Source organism: Dama dama, chromosome X (assembly GCF_033118175.1).
Source record: "Dama dama isolate Ldn47 chromosome X, ASM3311817v1, whole genome shotgun sequence".
NCBI lineage: Eukaryota > Metazoa > Chordata > Mammalia > Artiodactyla > Cervidae > Dama > Dama dama.
This window is the reverse complement of record NC_083714.1, coordinates 26,778,698-26,798,272: the sequence shown is the minus strand read 5'-3', so window position 1 is coordinate 26,798,272 and position 19,575 is coordinate 26,778,698. Positions and strand designations below refer to the sequence as shown.

At 40.8% G+C, this 19,575-nt stretch overlaps 1 protein-coding gene across 1 annotated transcript in view; it reads right to left on the bottom strand.

Moving 5' to 3' along the window:
* The window catches only part of GRIA3 (glutamate ionotropic receptor AMPA type subunit 3), a 292,780-nt gene that overhangs the window by 97,753 nt on the left and 175,452 nt on the right, over positions 1 to 19,575 (bottom strand). Inside the window, exons 5-6 of the mRNA XM_061136405.1 lie at positions 19,194 to 19,247; positions 84 to 245 (exon numbers count right to left, since the gene is read on the bottom strand). Coding sequence (XP_060992388.1) covers positions 84 to 245; positions 19,194 to 19,247 — 216 coding nt within the window. The remainder of the gene's footprint in view (positions 1 to 83; positions 246 to 19,193; positions 19,248 to 19,575) is intronic.

Genomic DNA, 19,575 nt, shown 5'->3' with positions numbered 1-19,575 from the left:
CTGGATGGCCATAAATATATAAGGGCCATACTAAGATGCTCTGGAAAGCTGGCCTAAGGTTTCTACATGCTGTGGAACATTACCTTTAGTGGTGCATTCTTGGCTTCAGGAAATTCCCTTTCATCCAGCCTCACCCAGCGCTGAATGAACTGCTGAACCATAGGGTTTTCGTTGTTGACAATCTGGAATCCTGTAATGTTGGCTCCCCCATGCATGACTCTTTCTAGCAAAATATCAGTAAAACCCTAGAAAGAGATTGAGAGAGAACTGTGATTCTGAGAGGTCATGCATTCTTACTCATTGTATCTGTTACAATGCTAAGGAGGAAATGAAAGTTCCTTTCCCAAGATCCTTCTTTAGCAATCAAAAAAACCCTGGACACATGGTTACATGTCAATTATATCTCAACAAAAAACAAAAATCACAACAAACAAACAACCCCTGATACAGACTAATTCTTAGGACACTCTGAAACTACAGGCATGATGGAGAAAATATACATCCTTCCATTTTAGTGCCCATGTTTTTATTTAGTGTAGTGGCTGAAAGGACAAACATCAGAGTCAATTTTAAGTGAATGTTTTTATTTCTTTCATTTACCTATATTTTTTAATCTTTCTTCAATGAATACAAATACAATGACTCATATAACTGGAAACTGTTGAAAAAGTTGGCCCTAGCTAACATGCCAAATACAGCAGATTGCTTTTCAGATTTGAATGATGAGTAATTTCAACATTTGTAATTTACCAAAATGCCAAAGAGTGAAACTGACAGCTTGGTTGTATGTGATGGTACAAACCCCAGGGTATGTCTCACATGAGCCCATGAATGAGTTTTGACATCTACTTCATAGCATCCACCATTTTCTTCTTCTTTTGTTCTAGTTTGTGTCTGTTGTCTCTGCCACCTAAGCCTCCTGAAGGAATCTCTTCATGTTCATATCATGTCATCTTCACCTGGGTATCACCAGTTCCACTGGGCATTGTTATTTTCTGGACACCTCTCTCAGGAGTTCCTGCTATTCTGCTGGATAACTGTCTTTTGCTAGTTGCTTTTGATGCCCTTAGGTCCTCAGTGGGTTGGAGCCAATATTTATATTCATAAATAAATTTAAAGAATTCTTTCCCCTTCCTTTGGATTCTCCTCCCCAACATTTACATATAAAATTGTTTCAAAAATAAAGTTGAAAGAATTATACAATGAAAATGAAGTAGTCACTTCAGATTTCACAATTAACATTTTTCTATCCATCCATCAATCCATTTCATTGTTTGGATGCTTTTCAAAGAAAGTTGCAGATGTTAGAATACTTCATACCAAAGACTTCAGCATGTAGGTCATTAACTGGAGTTCAGTGCTTGAAGTTTTCATCCTTCCTTTCCTTCCTTCTTCTTCTGCTTCTTTTTTTTTAAAAAAAGCTTTCTTTTTAAAGTCTTTATTCAATTTGTTACAATATTGCTTTCATTTTTTACATTTTGGTTTTTTGGGCCCAATGCATGTGAGATCTTAGTTCCCCAATCAGGGACTGAACCCACATCCCCTGTATTGGAAGGCAAAGTCTTAACCACTGAGCCACCAGGGAAACCCCCCTTTCTTTCTTTCTTTTGATAAAATTTACGTCCAATAAAATGCACAAATCTTAAATATACCACGCAATGGGTTGATAAATGCATACATTATACTACTTAAATCCCTACTAGTTCTCAAAAGTTTTCTTTTTCTGCATTCTAAGTTTTCATTGAAGTATAATAATCATATAGAAAAGTGCACACATCTTTAAGTATAGGCTGATGAATTTTCACAACCTGAACGCATGAATGTAACCAATACCCAGAAGCCCTGCTCTTGTATGCCTCTCTAGTTACCATTCTGATGCCCGCTTCTTTTAATTCTGTGTTTCTTTAATATGGGCAACAAGGCAGTCATAGAAAATATTGTAGTGAAGCAGCGTTTTCAGTTATTACTCTTCACCCCATTCCTCTTCCTTTCATAAGTGGGATATGAGCCAAAGAATTTGCATCACTGAGAACTATTCCTCCTTTCCAATGATCACAAGATGTTTTTAAAATGAACATTAACTTGTTAGGATGTGTTTTCTCCCAAAGGTCTCCTTCCGGAAATAAACAAAGACTCAATAATTTCTCCAGTTTGTTCCCCTTTGCACAACAATCAGCAGAAAGGCTTGCTTGTGTGTAAAGGCTTGCAGAGGCTCCAGATGGGGCTTAAGCCTAACTATTATCCAATTCCCAACTCTCACCCCCTAAACATACGTACAAATAGAGAGCCGAGGACTAAACTTCAACAAATGGCTTTAAGTCATTTGCTGTACCAAACCATATTTGCCAATTAAAAAGTATCACACAAGAGCATTGAGCAACTGTCCATCTGTCTGCTGGTGGGGGCTCTCTGGTGTTCGCCTGAAAGAGGGAGCCCCTTTCTTTGAAAGAAAAGGGTTGAGAAAGCTTCTGCCACCATCTTGGTCCCCAGGGTCAATGGCCATAGTCTGCCCTGGGAAATAGTATTTCCTGTGCCATTTATACTTTGGATAAGCCTCACACTCCCATTTCCTTCATACCATAGCATGTTAAAATGGCAACACAGGATTAACAACAGGGAGGGCAAGAGAAAGGATCCCAGAAATCTCATGTCTGCCTTAAGGCATAAGAGCCAGCACTTCAGTCTGGTTACTCACCACAGCACCCCCCAGAAACATTTTACCTCACTGCCTTTTTCTCAGCAGAGACACTAAAAGGAGTGGTCCAACTCAAAGTTACCTCACCAATCACCTCCACTTACTTCCAGAAGGCTTTGCTCTGCCACACAGGCCCCATGTATTCCCGCTTGGCTGTCTTCCTCCCTATTAAACATACTGTAATTTGGAAGTTTCTTCATAAGAACACTCTGCACTTATATTTCTACCTCACAGCAACCATATCACTGAGGACCTAGAAGTTTCTCAGTCAGCCCATGTAATCCCAGTCAGCTGGGATTACGTTCTGGCACTTCTCAGACTGGAATAGCCTGGAATGCCTACTCAGCAGCACAAATCAACCCAGGGGAAGGTCACCTCAAATGGTTTGTTCATCTGACAAGACCTCCACAACATTAGCTTTTGCCAGCTGCCCTGAGGGCTTACCCATCCACATGGGCAGAAAGCCTAACACAGCCCCATGCACAAAATGGAGAGAGAAGTATGGTAGAAAAAGAAAGGAGAGGGGTTTCCCCTGGTGGTCCAGTGGTTAATACTCTGTGCTTCCACTGCAAAGGGGCACAGGTTTGATCCCTGGTCGAGGAACTAAGATCCCACAAGCTGCACAGTATGGCCAAGAACAAAACAAAATAATACAAAAAAACAAACAAAAAAAGGAGGTAATAGATTTTTAGGAAGGTGAAAGGAGAGATCTTGCTGCTAAAGGGCAAAAGTAGGCTGGCTCCTGGTCCTAACTCTGCTTCTGTCCTATTTGTGTGCAGTTTGTTTGTGAGCTCTTGTCAGATTCTACAGCTTGAATGTTGCCCCGGTGCCCAGCATTTAGATGCAGTGAGTCACAGTTCTCAAGGTTGAGATAATCAAGGCTGGATTTTCCCTAATCCCTCTGAAAAAAACACGAATGCAGCAGAGCTAACCAACAATTATCAAGGACATAGAAGGGAAAAAGAGAAATCAGGCAAATGGTAGAGAAGGGGATATAAAGAAAGCTATTCTGGCTAAAAGGCAGGAGTTGATTGACGCTTGATTGTCCTTCTATTTCTAACACTTTTTTTAAAAAAGATTTTTCTTTTGGTATCAACTATTGTTAAATTACATGATTCAAATGCCACTGACAGTCCACAGGATTGTAAAAATTAAAGCTTGATTCTTTCTATAGCCTCCTCAGACATACACTAATGCAGCAGAGCTGACATCTAACACAAAGGAGGGGAAAAGAGAAAAGAGAGAGAAGGCTGATGGCAATTCAGAGAGAGGGTCTGTTTAAAGGGTAGTTTTGGTTGGATTCTGGTCCTCCTCTCCCATTTGAAGGCATTGCAGCATCCCATAATAATCTTTGGATTTTTATGGTTATGACACTTGTAATGCTAAAGGCAGGCTGAAGATCCCCCCAAACCAATGTAAAGACATACAGCAAAGGTGATGATACAACATCCAGAAAGGAAAATGGAATCAATGAAAGAGTGGAGGTAAGTGTACGAAGATGGATGTTAGGAGAGAAGTACGGACTGAGGGGCAGGGGCTAGCTCTCCTGCTCCTACTTCTCCTATCCCATTATTATTATATTTAAATATAGGTCTTCCCTGATAGTTCAGTTGGTAAGGAATCCACCTGCAGTGCAGGAGGCCCCGGTTCGATTCCTGGGTCAGGAAGATCCGCTGGAGAAGAGACAGGCTACCCACTCCACTATTCTTGGGCTTCCCTTGTAGCTCAGCTGCTAAAGAATCTGCCTGTGATGTAGGAGACTGGGGTTTAATCCCTGGGTTGGAAAGATCCCCTGGAGAAGGGAAAGGCTACACACTCCAGTATTCTGGCCTGGAGAATTCTGTGGACTGTAATTCCATGGACTGAAATCAATAGGAGTAAATTTAGTTTTAAAAATCAAACTGGAGATTTAACATATCTTTCTCAATTATTGACAAAGCAAATAGAAACCAAAGACACAGAAATGGAAAGATTATAATAATAACATTTGGATTCAAGAGATTATCCCATTATTTTAAAGCGTTTCACCCATTCATAACCTCTGGTTAGATCTCCTACTTAGGTTGGTGAATTACAGTCTTCAAGGTGGGAAAGTTGAGACTGACTCTCTTAAAACCTCTCAAAAGACATTAACACAAAATAAATGATCAACAAACATGGGTGGTAAAGGAGAGAGTCAGTGGAAGAAAGATGGAAAAGTTAGGAGAGAGGAGCTGGCTAAGAAGGGAGATTTTGCTGGTTCCTGGTCCACCTCCAGTATCTATCCCATTGCTTATTTCTAGAAAAAGTTTCTAGAGTCTATTATCATGTGAAACCATAGTTGAGAATTGGGGCTTAAGGCTACCCACAGCTTCAGTGAAATAACTAATGCAACAAAAGTGACCAGCAAACAAACAATAAGGAGGCAGGAAAAAAGAGGAGTGGTAGGAACCAATAGTGTATTAATAAAAGATGGATTCTGGCTAAAAAGTAAGAGGTGCCAGGCTACTGGTCTTCTCTGCTATCTAAATTTAAGACACTGCATTTTCCTAGAATATGTTGCTAGATTTTAGTTGTTGAGCTGGTCATACCCCCTCATGGTGTTTATATTGAGGCTGTGTATCCCTGAAAGCCATATAAAGACACTGAAACAAAACGAAAACAAACCATGCAGGGTATATAAAATAGGGGAAAAAATGATGGTGGCAAGGAGTATTCTGGTATGATAGGGGAAGTTAGGAGGAATGTCCAGATTCAGGGGAGGAGTTGGCTGGCTCCTGGTTCATTTTCTTGACCTGTGTGATTATTTTAAGATATCTTATTCATCTATACATAGAGACCATGAGATGGGACTATGTCTGTCTAAAACTCTAAGCAGACCCTAATGCAACAGTAATGACCTTCAACCATCTGGATGATAAAGGGGAAAATAAAAGATGAAAGGCAGTTATAGAAATTTCAAGGTGAGGTTCAAGTTATAGCTATGTGCTAGGTTTCCACGGAAGGACCACCTTCCTGTGCTCAGGTGCTCAGTCACGTCCTTCCATCTGCATTCAATTTGTTAATGCAGATACTGTTTCCTTCACAAATTGCCACAGTCTATTGTTTTTTGTGATTACTTAAAATTTTTTATTGAAGTATAGTTGATTTACAGTGTTGTGTTAATTTCTTCTGTACAGCAAAGTGACTCACCTATGTATGTGTGTATATATTGGAGAAAGAAATGGCATCCCACTCCAGTACTCTTGCCTGGAAAATCCCATGGGTGGAGGAGCCTGGCAGGCTACAGTCCATGGGGTCACAAAGAGTCGGACATGACTGAGCGACTTCATTTTCACTTTCATATATATATATACTTTTTCCTATTCTTTTCCATTATAGTTTAGCATAGGATATTGAATATAGTTCCCTGTGCTAAAAGGTAGGACCTTGTTGTTTATCCATTCTATATATAATAGTTTGCATCTGCTGTTCCCATACTCCCAATTCATCCCTTCCCCCATCACCCAGTAACCACAAGTCTGTTCTCTAGTACATTCTATTGTTGTGAGAATCCACAGTCTATGAGGATTGTAAACAGAGGCCTGATTTTCCCCATAGCCTCATCAATGACATGGATGGGGGAGAGGCAACCACAAAACATTTAGCGAGCATGAGAATATTTGTTAAAATGGTGTAAAAGGCATAAACTGAGAATCACAGTTATTTTAGGGCTGAGGATCTAGATCCATGGCTGGAGGTGTCTGGTTCCAGGAACTCCGTTTGTAATAATTTTCATTTTGCAAGACACCCACAGCAGTCAAAGTGGTAAAGTTAAAGCTGTGACTCCTTGAAACCAACCTAAAGGCAATAACACAGACAAAAGGCCAAACAACAGCCAGAGGGTCTGAAAAGGGCAATAAAATGATGGTGATAGAGGGGACATAGTGTCAGGATGATGGAAGTTAGAAATGGTCTGACCACACTGATGAATCTATTCGCAAGGCAGGAATAAAGATGCAGAAGTAGAGAATGGACATGTGGACCCAGAGGGTAAGGAGAGGGTGAGACAAACTGAGAGAGTAGCTTTGACATATATACACTACTGTGTGTAAAATAGATAGTGGGAATTTGCTGTATATTGCAGGGAGCTCAGCTCGGTGCTCTGTGAGGACCTAGAGGGGTGGGGTGTGGGTGGTGGGAGGCTCAAGAGGGAGGGACTTAGCAGCAGCAGTAGCATGGCTGATTTACGTTGATGTACAGCAGAAACCAACACAACATCCTCCAATTAAAAAAAATTTCCTCATAGATTAGATTCTGCCAAAGTGGGGGAGGGGGGGGCAGAAACTAGTCTGACTGCCATAGATCCAGTAGCCGGGGAAAAAAGGAGAAAGGGGAGAGAGTGATAGGATGGGAGGTATTAGAAGTCAGTGCTTCCTGGTCTTTTTTTTTTTTTTTTTTAATTATTACCTTTTGGTGATCTTCAGTTGATGTTTTTCACCCAAACTCTATACTTTGGGGAATTTCGATTCCCTGACCTCCATAAACCTTATTAAAAAACTGATTGTAAAAAAAAAAGAAAAGAAAAAAAACTGATTGTAATAGGTTTAGCCATCCAGCACCAATCTCTAACAGTTGCTTTCTTGTTCAGTCGTGTCCAGTTTTTTGCGACTCCATGGACTGTAGCCCGCCAGGCTCCTCTGCCCATGGGATTTTCCAGGCAAGAATACTGGAGTGGGTTGCTGTGCCATCCTCCAGGGGATCTTCCTTATACAGGGACTGAATCTGTGTTTCCTGCATTGCGGGAGTAAGGAGTGTGAAAATGGATATTGAATGGGCACCTCTGGCTGAATGATTAGTCTCCTGGCCAGTTTTTTTTTCCTCTCACTTTGTGATCTACAAGAGGGACTTCGCCATTCTGTTTGTTCTTTTAAGAATTGAAGTCTCTATCTGGCCTCCCTGAATATATTATATTATTATATTAGTCGTTCAGTCATGCCCGACTCTTTGCGACCCCATGGACTACAGCCCACCAGGCTCCACTGTCCATGAGAGTTTCCAGGCAAGGATACTGGAGTGAGTTGCCATTTCCTTCTCCAGGAGATCTTTCCAACCCAGGGTTTGAACTCAGGTCTCCTGCACTGCAGGCAGATTCTTTACTGACAGAGCTACAAGGGAAGTCCTGAAACTTTCGTCAAATTGCACACAGATTTTATCACCCAAAAGCCATTAGGTAAAAATGGGAAAAAAAGAAGGAGCAGGGGTGATATGTAGAGACAGATATTTTAGGAGAACACTTTGGGCTAAAAGGAGATGTTTTATGCCTTCTAATCCCCCATGTCCAGTATTTGGGGATGGTCATCCATAATCAGCTATATTGGGAAATTAGAATCCCTAGTTGCCTAAAGCTTCTGTAAAAATCAAATGAAGGAGTTAGGCTTTCAACACTCAAACCCAAGAAGTAAAAGAGGAAAAAGACGGGATTGCCAGGGTTAGGAAGTAATAAAGTATGCATCCTACTAGCTGTCGAATTATTCTTACAGCCAGCTACCTAAGACTCCACTCGCGAGCTGTTGCTTATTCGTTGATCTTTATCATGTGACCTTTTCCAGAAAGTTCCATCCTCACTCCTCCCTGACAGAAACACCAACGGGTAAGACAGTTTTCTCAGTCAACCATGTCTGAGCAGTTTCATGAGGCCTCCCCACACATGCTAACTACTCCCACTCAGGCTTCTTCCAGCACCACAGGCCCAGCTTCCTGTTTATCCTGCATTTCTGACCCTGTCCCCTGAGTCCTGCTGTGAGCAGAAGTAATGCAGTGACCAGATAGCAATACATGTGAATACAGATGGATTCTTTTTATTCTCACAAAATTCTTGTCTTTAGAAAAATACGTGATGAGTAAGTTTATAGGTTTTTACTTTTTAACTCATACCTTTGGTTCAGAACAAAATTAACATTTAAAGTTCTTTAAGCCTTTTTAATGTGTTTTCACATTTGTTTCAGGCTTTAAGTGCTTGTCCCAAGTACGTCTTCCAATAGCAACTGCTTTAAAAAGGGCAGAGAACGTGTATTTTCTTATTTAATACATGCATTTAAATGTCAGTTCAGTTCAGTCGCTCAGTTGTATCTGACTCTTTGTGACCCCATGGACTGCAGCATGCCAGGCTTCTGATTTCAAATGCAATTTCTCTACCGTGAATTCTGTTTTCCTCACTGAACTTTACCTGCTATTAAAACTTATATATCTTAAAATAATATATTTTTACTAAAGACAAAATGTGTTCCAATAGATTTCTTTGATATTTTTGTGGAAAAGGATAACTCATTTTGTTTTCTTTTGGAATGTTCAAGTTGAATTCATGCTGAATGAGACACTAATGAATTTCCAATTAGAACCTTTCTTATACTGTAGAACCCCTTTTTCTGTCTACCCACTAAATTAACTTCCTTATTCCAAGTACATCTTAAAAAGAATGTGCCCCAAAGAAAAATTGTTATATTCCGTTAAAATCTCCTCCTCTTCCTGTATCCTTTCTTTCAATTAGTGGCACTTTAGACCTATTGGGTCACTGGGTGTGAGGCCCAACCACCTGGTTTTTTTTAAAAAAATAAACTCCACAGGTGAATGAAGCACAAGTGGGTTTGAGAGCCACTGGCCTAGATCATTGTCTTGGCTTCCTAGCTGGTGCTCCAGTTCTTTATTTTTCCAGTTTATTCTTTGCATAATAAATTTATCTTCCTAAAACACCCATTAGAGCATAATACTCCTTTCCTCAAATCACTGCAATGACTCCCTACTTTCTACAGATATATTAACAGCTGAATATGCTGACTTGACCTTCAAGAATTTCCACTATCTGCCATCTTTAGTTCTCTTGGCCTTATCCACACCTTTTCCTTCAACAGGCCTCATGCTCTCACAGTCTAACCACATCACGCCCTTCTAAACCTTTGTATTTTTGTTTCCTTTGTCTACAAAGGGCCCTCACTTCATCATTTAGAGCTCTGGGTGTCTACTGAAGTTTCACTCTTCAAGAACCATTTCAGTTGGTAAAATAATGATGAAGAAACATCTTAAAGTTGCCTCTGTATTCACTACCAGTTAGTAAGACCAACTATGCTCCTCTTTTGCTAGTTATTACATAGGTTCTTGCACATCCTAACTGCTTATGGGCTCCTGTCCTCCTTCCTTCATTGTCGCATGTCTTCCTGTGCTTTCCATGTAATACGTTTATGTACAAACTCCACAATCTTATTGCTATGTGACTGCAAGATTCCAAATCCCCTGCTGTACTAGGTGGAATTTCTGTTGAGCCCATTGTATTATTTCATAGGGATTTTTTTTTTCCAATTTCTCCTTTATTTATTTATTTATTTTCAGTGGGTTTTGTCATACATTGATATGAATCAGCCATAGATTTACACGTATTCCCCATCCCGATCCCCTCTCCCACCTCCCTCTCCACCCGATTCCTCTGGGTCTTCCCAGTGCACCAGGCCCGAGCACTTGTCTCATGCATCCCACCTGGGCTGGTGATCTGTTTCACCATAGATAGTATACATGCTGTTCTTTTGAAATATCTCACCCTCACCTTCTCCCACAGAGTTCAAAAGTCTGTTCTGTATTTCTGTGTCTCTTTTTCTGTTTTGCATATAGGGTTGTCGTTACCATCTTTCTAAATTCCATATATATGTGTTAGTATGCTGTAATGTTCTTTATCTTTCTGGCTTACTTCACTCTGTATAATGGGCTCCAGTTTCATCCATCTCATTAGAACTGATTCAAATGAATTCTTTTTAACGGCTGAGTAATATTCCATGGTGTATATGTACCACAGCTTCCTTATCCATTCGTCTGCTGATGGGCATCTAGGTTGCTTCCATGTCCTGGCTATTATAAACAGTGCTGCGATGAACATTGGGGTGCACGTGTCTCTTTCAGATCTGGTTTCCTCAGTGTGTATGCCCAGGAGTGGGATTGCTGGGTCATATGGCAGTTCTATTTCCAGTTTTTTAAGAAATCTCCACACTGTTTTCCATAGTGGCTATACTAGTTTGCATTCCCACCAACAGTGTAAGAGGGTTCCCTTTTCTCCACACCCTCTCCAGCATTTGTTGCTTGTAGACTTTTGGATAGCAGCCATCCTGACTGGCGTGTAATGGTACCTCATTGTGGTTTTGATTTGCATTTCTCTGATAATGAGTGATGTTGAGCATCTTTTCATGTGTTTGTTAGCCATCTGTATGTCTTCTTTGGAGAAATGTCTGTTTAGTTCTTTGGCCCTCATAGGGATTTTAATAACTAGATGTGATGATCAGATACTCAAAGATTTTTCTGTGTCTAGACTAGATATCAAATTCTAGTGCTCCTTGTATTTCACCGATTCTGTTTGGTTGAAATTGTATTTTATTTTCTTGTTTTTGTTTTTTGCTCACTGCCATGGTGGTCTCCTTTCCTTTGGTTGGTCCAGTAAATTATGTGCAGAGGGAGAGATTAAAGGAGATGAGAGAAGGTAAAGAATGGTTGGAGGCAATCCTGCTCGCAGGTAGGGCAAGTTGAAATTCGACTTTCTCACTTCCTATGTTCTAAGTATCTGTACACTTCACTATCTGCCTCTGTGCAACAAAAGCAAGATTTGTTGGAAATATGAATATCATCTCCAGAAGTTAGATTTGTAAATTTTGCTATATTTCATCAGTTGCATTGCTTCTCAATCACATCACATTTTTATGAGCCAGTGCACTGTTGCCCACACCTGAATCCAACAGTATAAAAGCAACCATGACCTCTGTGCCTAATTCAGGGCTTGTAAGCTATTGGTATGTTTGATTAATTCTCCAAGGTCATCTTTTACACAGACATTGATTCCACAACTGACATCCAAACACAGAGTGTCCCTGATTTGAGAATAGCCAAACAACTCAGTCTTCCAAAGATTCAAATGACTCTGGTATTATCCTGTCTCCCTTGATTTATTCATGTAATACTGCAACTCACTTTCCTTCTGGTAGTGTAGATAATTAGGATTTGGAAATAAATATATTCAAGGCTTACTTTTAGAATACTTCATTTTAAGATATTATGTGAAGATTTCCTTTATGCAATGTTATTGTTAGGGTACATTTTTGTGCAGAGAGGAAAGCAGAGACAAGATAAATTGGGTGACTTTCATTGAGTTGATGGTAGATTATGGGTGAGAAATGAGAAAGGTGGCTTGCCTATAGGAAAGATAAAAGCAGTAGAATGAAGGGTGGAAGGCTGCCAAGGACAAGCATCTATCTCACAATTTGGATGAAGGCTGGCTGTATCTTTAGTGCCACCTGAATTGTTCATCTGGGTGATGCTTTGATAGGGAAATGAATAGTACTTGTGGTGACTCAAGTTATCAGATTGCTAATGAGAGACACAAGTCTTTTTCTAGAAGCAGATGCATCCTCCTGAGAGGGTGTAATGTATGGAGTTAAAGATTACACCACATAAATTAGCACTTGATTACAGGTTGCTTGTATTGTTCACTCCCTGTTTTATTCTCTAATCAAATCAACAAACATACTTTGAAACCTAAGTGCTATCTGTTGGTACAATGGTGAACCATATCAATATTGGTCCCTATCCTCACAGCACTTTAGTCCAGTGGCAGTTATTTGTATACAAATAATTATGAGTTGACATAAGTGCAATTAGTGGGAAAAATAGCCACTGATCTCTCTCTTTTTAAATTGGGTTGTCCAAAAGGTTCATTTGGTTTTTTCTTCCTTCTGCAAGTATGTGTAGACTGGTGCTGGTCTGCTGTTTGTTACCAGTCTGAGATGATAGAAGGAAAGAAATTGAGTGTAAGCCTTTATAACAATTTGCCAGGGTAATATGGCTGTTGAATCTAATACTAAATAATTGTGCATTATTTTATGTCTTGTTTATTTCATGTTTTTTAGTCATTTGTTTTTGTTGTGCTTTTATTGTGTGAGTATTTGGGGGGAAATCTGGCCTTTCTTTACAGATAATTTGAGAAACACTGGTTTAGAGGATATGATGTGGGGGGCCTGGGGGAGAAAATAGAATTCTTTCAATGCATCTTGTTAGAACATTGAGTAGGAAGTGATCTTTCCTTGTTAATTTCAGGGGGAGGAAGGGATGACTATAATGGAGGTGTTTTTGGACAGGGGAAATGAGAGTTTCAAAGTTGGCTACTTCAAGCTGACAACTGCCTATGCCTTTCGAAATGCACAGTAGGACATTGGACCCCTGCCCAGTCCTGGTTCCTCATTCCCTTGATACTTTGCTGTGTCCCGTCTCCATTTGGAGAAGAACATCAATCCTGTACCACCAGAGCACTTGTGTTCCCAGGGTAGGTGACTGGGCTCCTGGCATTGGGGACCAGAGGGAGCTCGAGCCCACCTCCCTTGCCTGCAAGGCCAGGCTCCAGCCGAGTGAGGTCTGTGTTTACATTCCATCTGCGGAGGTGTCAGCGATCACAACACGTGACTTTGAACATTTGAATTTTTTATTTAGAACATTAAAAATGGAAGAACAAAAGAAGGCAAAGAGTAGAGAACAGAACAAGAAGGCCTGGGAGGGAAAGGGAGCAGAAGGGAACAGTTGTTACTGGCAAGCAAAACAGCATGACTCAGTCTCATTCAAAATTGTTTTCTCTTTAAACAAAGTGGGCCCCTCTCTGTTTCACGTATATCCCAAGATCTGGTAAGTTGCAGAGTTCACTTGTTCGAGCTTAGGTTACTCCCGTATTCCTCTTTGGGGTTCAATTTTTTGAATAAGGCTTATGTTTTAGTAAAATTTTAGAAAAATTAGATACAGTCTAGTAATCCCCATCATTATTTCCTGGCAGACTAATCATATGAATGGGGCAGATGGGGAAGGAAAGAGAGAAGAGAGAGCAAGAGAAAGGAGGGGGATGAGAAAGCAGGGGAGAGGACTGTGTGTGTGTGAGAGAGAGAGGGAAAGAGAAGGGGGGAGAGGAGGGGAGGGAGGGAGAGAGAGAATGAATGAGAAATGAATGTGTCGGGGGGACTGATAGAGATGCTGTCCTTGTTTTTTTTTTTTTTTTTTCAGCCTTTTTCTGATTACTTCACCCTCATAAATTTACAGTTTATACATCATTCATATACATGTGTGTCTTTGCAAATGTTCTTTTGTGACCTTTGTGAGGCTGTCCTTCTGTCTCACTGAGATGCTTGATTGGGTAAAATGAGAAGAGCAAGGTTCTCTTGGTAAAGAATCTGACCAATGTGGATTGGAAACCTAGCTTGATAGTAGATTCACTGGGAGACTCTGGACAAATCCTGTGTCTTTTCGGAGGCCATTTCCCAATATCTAAAAAGCTTGGGGAAGTGAGTAGGTAAGAAGGCTCTTCTCACTGGAGACATTAAAGAGAAAGTCTACATAAAACAGGTAGCACAGGAGGGTGGCATCTCAGATAGTTTCCTTTCCCCTTTCTCCCCTGGCACAATGGCTAACTTGATCTCCTGCTCCCATGGCCCCCTACCGCTTGCAACTGACACTGCATTACTTGCTCCTGTACGGACCCCAACTGTCTCCAACCCTGGGATCAGTCTCAGCCTCGGCAAGGAAACTGTCACATCTTCTAAGGCTGAGTTAACTGGCACAGGACTCAATGAGTCCTACTATGGCTCAGTCTCACAGGAGCACCTCAGATGCTTGGAGATTTTTGCTTTATTTCGGGGGCTGGGTACTGAATATCTATTGTTGGACCATCTCAACTCAGATCCAGTTTGTGTGTGTGTGGGGTGTGTGTGTGTGTGTGTGTGTGTGTGTGTGTGTGTGTGTGTGAACTGTCAGAGAGTTTTGATGGATCCTTCAGAGCTGCAGCTCTGTTTAGATTGTAGCTAAGGGCACCCAACACCTCTCTTGGCTTTTGCCCACTTGGACTGACTTGAAATCTGCCTGGTGACTTGATATTCCAAGGCTAATGACGTGCTGGTTGTGTTCCCCCACTTACATCCTCAGTGTCTACCCAGCTGCTGTGCCTAAACTTTCACTCCTGGCCTTCCCTGGTCCAAACATACCCTCTAGGAGGGAAGAAATGAGGAGCTGGAAGTCACCTTGGCATGTTTTTCAAATTTTAGTCTCTAATATACCACCTTTGGGGGCTTCCCTGGTGGCTCAGTTGGTAAAGAATCCACCTGCAATGCAGAAGACCTGGGTTCAATCCCTGGATCAGGAAGATCCCCTCGAGAAGGAAATGGCAACCCACTCCAGTACTCTTGCCTGGAGAATCCCATGGATGGAGGAGCCTGGTGGGCTACAGTCCATGGGGTCGCAAAGAGTCGGACACGACTGAGCGACTTCACTTCACTTTTATGTATAAAATTGGGCTTCCCTGGTGGCTCAGATGGTAAAGAATCTGCCTGCAGTGCAGGAGACCCAGGTTCGACCCCTGGGTCCGGAAGATCCCCTGAAGAAGGAAACGGCAAACCACTCCAGTATCTTTGCCTGGAAAATCCCATGGACAGAGGAGCCTGGTAGGCTGCAGTCCATGGAATTGCAAAGCATCAGGCATGACTGAGTGACTAACACTTTCACTTTTACTTTCATGTACAAAATAGGGGCTTCCCTGGTGGCTCAGATGGTACAGAATCTGCCTGTAATGCAGGAGACCCAGGTTCAATCCTTAGGTCAGGAAGATCCCCTGGAGAAGGGAGGGGCTACCCACCCCAGTATTATTGCCTGGAGAATTCCATGGACAGAGGAGCCTGGCAGGTAACAGTCCATGGGGTTGCAAAGAGTCAGACGTGACTGTATGACTAACACTTTCACGTTCATGTATAAAATAGACAGCTAAGGAGAACCTATTGTATACCACAGGGAACTCTATGCTCTGTGGTGACCTAAATTGGAAGGAAATTAAAAAAAGAGGAGATACATGTTTATGTATAATTGATTCACTTTGCTGTATAGCAGACACTAACACAACATTGTAGAGCAACCATACTCCATTAAAATCTATGAGACAAGTGCTCAGGGCTGGTGCACTGGGAAGACCTGGAGGGATGGGATGGGGAGGGGGGGCGGGAGGGGGGATCGGGATGGGGAACACATGTGGATCCATGGCTGATTCATGTCAATGTATGGCAAAAACCACTACAAAATTGTAAAGTGATTAGCCTCCAACTAATAAAAATAAATGAAAAAAAATTTAAAAAAAAGACCTTAAAATAAAAAAAAAAGAAATGACACCACCAACTGATACAGAATTTGCAAGAGACTTACTTACTCTTTTGTTACTGGCATGTCCACTTCTGCCCTGACCAGATCACATCTCTGGCCTATGCTCCGAAATCTTTTGTTTTTTTTCCAGGGATTTCAACAAGTTAGTTTTTGCATCCTGTTGTTCATTCTGAAATGAACACCTTGACCTGTGACCTTGACCTTGACTTGAAGCAGTCACAGAATATCCAAGTCTTCTCATTTTAGGATTGCTACCAGGAAAGGTCCATGTAAAAAAGCACATGGAAGTATTTGCCAGATAGATAGGACCCGGTAGCAAAGTGGATGTTTGGAGCTCTGGGGCAAGTGGTTCCGGAAAGCTTAGGCAAGCAGTGTGAGTGTTTTTGACTTTGCGTTTGTAGAAGAAGGCAGTGGTCCTGTATAGTTGTTGCTCCAAGGTTCAGACAAGAACTTGTTCCCTTGTGTGTGTCCTCAACTTTTATTCAGCTGGCTCATCTTGAAAGGAAACACCTTCTTAGCTCCACTTACCCATTTTTGATTGTCTAAATGATGTCTAAATCCTTATGGTTTGCTGTGTGTTTATATGTATATGTGTCTTTGGGGTATTTTTATCTGCTTAAAAAATCTGGTAACCACAGAAGAGATAATGCATCTCATATTTTATCAGAGATCAGTAACAATTCCTATCTGTATTGACCATATGAAATTTGATATAGAGAACAGGAGCTTATGGAAACATGTGGCTCGGTGTAAATGGAAAGAAGGTCACTAGAGGAAGAGAAGGAGTGGCCGCTGAAAGTATGGCAAACAAATTCACGTTTTCATCATCCAGACTGACATGACACTATATATTCCATTCCTTCTGAGGAAAGGGACTTTGCTTATTCCTGTAGTAGGCATCCTTCCGTGGTTGCACAATTTTGAGATCTGTGGTAGGCACCCAGCTGACCATTCTTCTCCCCAGCCTTGTCCTAATGATTCTCTCTTGCTGTTCTGTCACTCCATATTCTTTCCCTTCCATCAGGTCTGGTTCTCCAAATGGAAACCAAAGTGCTGAAGGATTGTCAGTAGGATTAGGGAGGCCCAGTTAGAAATCCAGGATGGGCAAGGTCTTTAGAGATCATCTAATCACCTTCGGCCAACTGAGACAGTCACTGATGTGCTTGGTTCAGGCTCAGATCTTTTAACACAGAAACTGCCTCCAGGACTTGAGTTGGCCAACAGTCTCTAGCTTCAGGTGCCTTCAGGGTTTGCCTCAGTTCTCAAGCGAGAGGTGTGTGCTTCCCAGACAGCTGCCAGCCAATGGCTGAGCAAGGTTGGGGTACAATGGCTCGCCATTTAGGGGCAGCATGGGGGAGCTCCCTGTTGTGCTATCCCATGGTCTGAAGATCTTTTTATGAAACTTCCTTCCTTCGCTGGTATCAGACCTATGTTGTGTTCTTCTCCCTTTTATTTTTCACAGGTATTACTCCCAATAAATTGTCTTGTACCTCCACATATATGTTGGTATCTGCTTCCAAAGGACCCAAACAATACATCAATGAACTCCCCACTCCCATCTGAGTTTTATAGCAAGGAAACTGAGGTTGTCAAAGGTGAGGTGACCTACTTAACGTCCCATAGCGAGCTAGTAGCCAAGTCAGTATGACAATCCAAACCTTCTGACCCCTAGTTCAATCCTCTTCCCCAAACTTCAGTCATCCATGTAGCACCACAACTGCAGATAACCTAAACAGATTTTGCTCTATCTGTTTATAGCAACGTGCTATTGTTTACTTGATACATTTGACAGATAAAAATGTATGTCCTTTGCTGTTAAATCTCTAACCCATCCATAAAATTTGGATTTTGATGTGCTAGTTTTATGTTTTTCTAATGCATAGTAAATAAACACATTTACCGTTATAATAAAAAAAGTTTGTGTGTACACTATCTAAAGTCATCTCATATATCATCAGTGATGAGTGAACCCTAGGCAGACGAGAGGAGAAAGGGAGAGGAAAGAAGTAAGAAAGAGAGGAAGGAAGGAAGGAAGGAGAGAAAGCAAAATACTTATGGGTGGGGAAGTGATGGTAAAAAATCCATCAGTAAGTGCCTCAGGTACCTTCCTGTAACTTCCATGTTTCCTGCCAAGCCCTGGTCTAACCCCCAGTGAGTCAACAAACATCCTTTACTTATCAGTTGCCTAAAAACAAATTGGATGTACTCAGATGTAAATTAAGAATCAAGATTTCTCCTCCCAAAAGAATCAATCCGTTTATCCCTACAATGGACTGAAGTGCTCCACTTTGAGCAATTTATTGGAGAAGATGCATACAACATTTCAAAGCAGTGGCTCTAATCTTCATCTTACAAGTGTTTGAGTGCATGCACTTAAGAAGGAGGTTTAAGTAACATTTTCTTACCCATTAAAAAAACCATTATTAAAACAAAATAAGATATTTTTCTTTGATTTAAGAAATATAAGAATATAATTACAATAATCTCTCACCTTTGTTTCTATTCTTTTGGTTTAAGAGCTCTATAATGATTCTCTTGTGCTAATGAAATAAATTTGGGGCTAGAACTCATATTATGTAATAATTTAATAAATTCTTAGTATCACAGTGATAATTTAGCATTCCCCTTTCATTTCAGGGAGATAGTATTATTCAGAAGCACTGCCAAACAGATATTACCGATTTAGAACCCATTTTATAATTCCTAAACCAATTGTCCTTTCAGAGAAAGAAGAGCTATAAACCAACCTTAATGAAATACTAATTTCTAGAATGTCACAAAGTTTAAAGGCATGGGGACTTTGAAGTTAAAGATTCAAGTTGGATTTTACTATACTTAGAAGGGTGGCAATACCCTTTAACAAGATCACTGAATGTTCCTTGTTCAAGCCTACTTTTTCACATCTGGTTTGAAAAGATTCGATAGTGGACTATTTCTAGAAAGACAAATCCAGTAGAAATGTACACATATGCTTGGATTAATTGGGGGAAAGAGTGTGTTTCTTGTATCCTCTGTTCCTTGTTTTACATTTCAAACCTGATTAAAATGGTTGACATTTCAAATCCAAGTTAAATCTAAGAATAATCAGTGAAGAATCATATCAAATTATTATTTTTTAAATGAGGAGAGAATATAAGCTTTATAGCTAAAACAGAGACAGCATAATTGAGAACAGGCTATTGCATTCAGGTTTTCGTATTTATGGACTCATTTCTCCAAGTGTCTAGAAAACACATTAGGTTTCTCTCATATTTCTTTTTGGGATAATTACAGGTGACACAAACTAAACAGGGTATAATGCCCTGGAAAACTTGAACTCTGCTGTTCTTACCAGGTTAGCAAGCATGTAGTGGTAACCTCTTGAATGTTTCCCCAGGATCACAACCTGCAGAAATAAAAGATAATAACTATTGCTTACTCAAGGACATTTTTCAATTGCACAATCATTGGGATGGCTACAGCAAATTACTTTTAAATAATTGACAAAGTGTTAGGTCTTTTATACACAGTAAATCATTGTGAATTGGGCCAGATTGCTTTTTGTTGCATTTTACTTTCAGGCAGAGGATAACAGGACGAATTGCTAATATGAAAGCTAAAAATGTCAACAACAGGGGCAAAAGAAGCTCTCTAAACTTCCAGGTCAGTAGCATCAGTGTCACTTAAAATAGATGGCAAATGTGATGAAGCTGATGAGCCCTCACCCATGAACT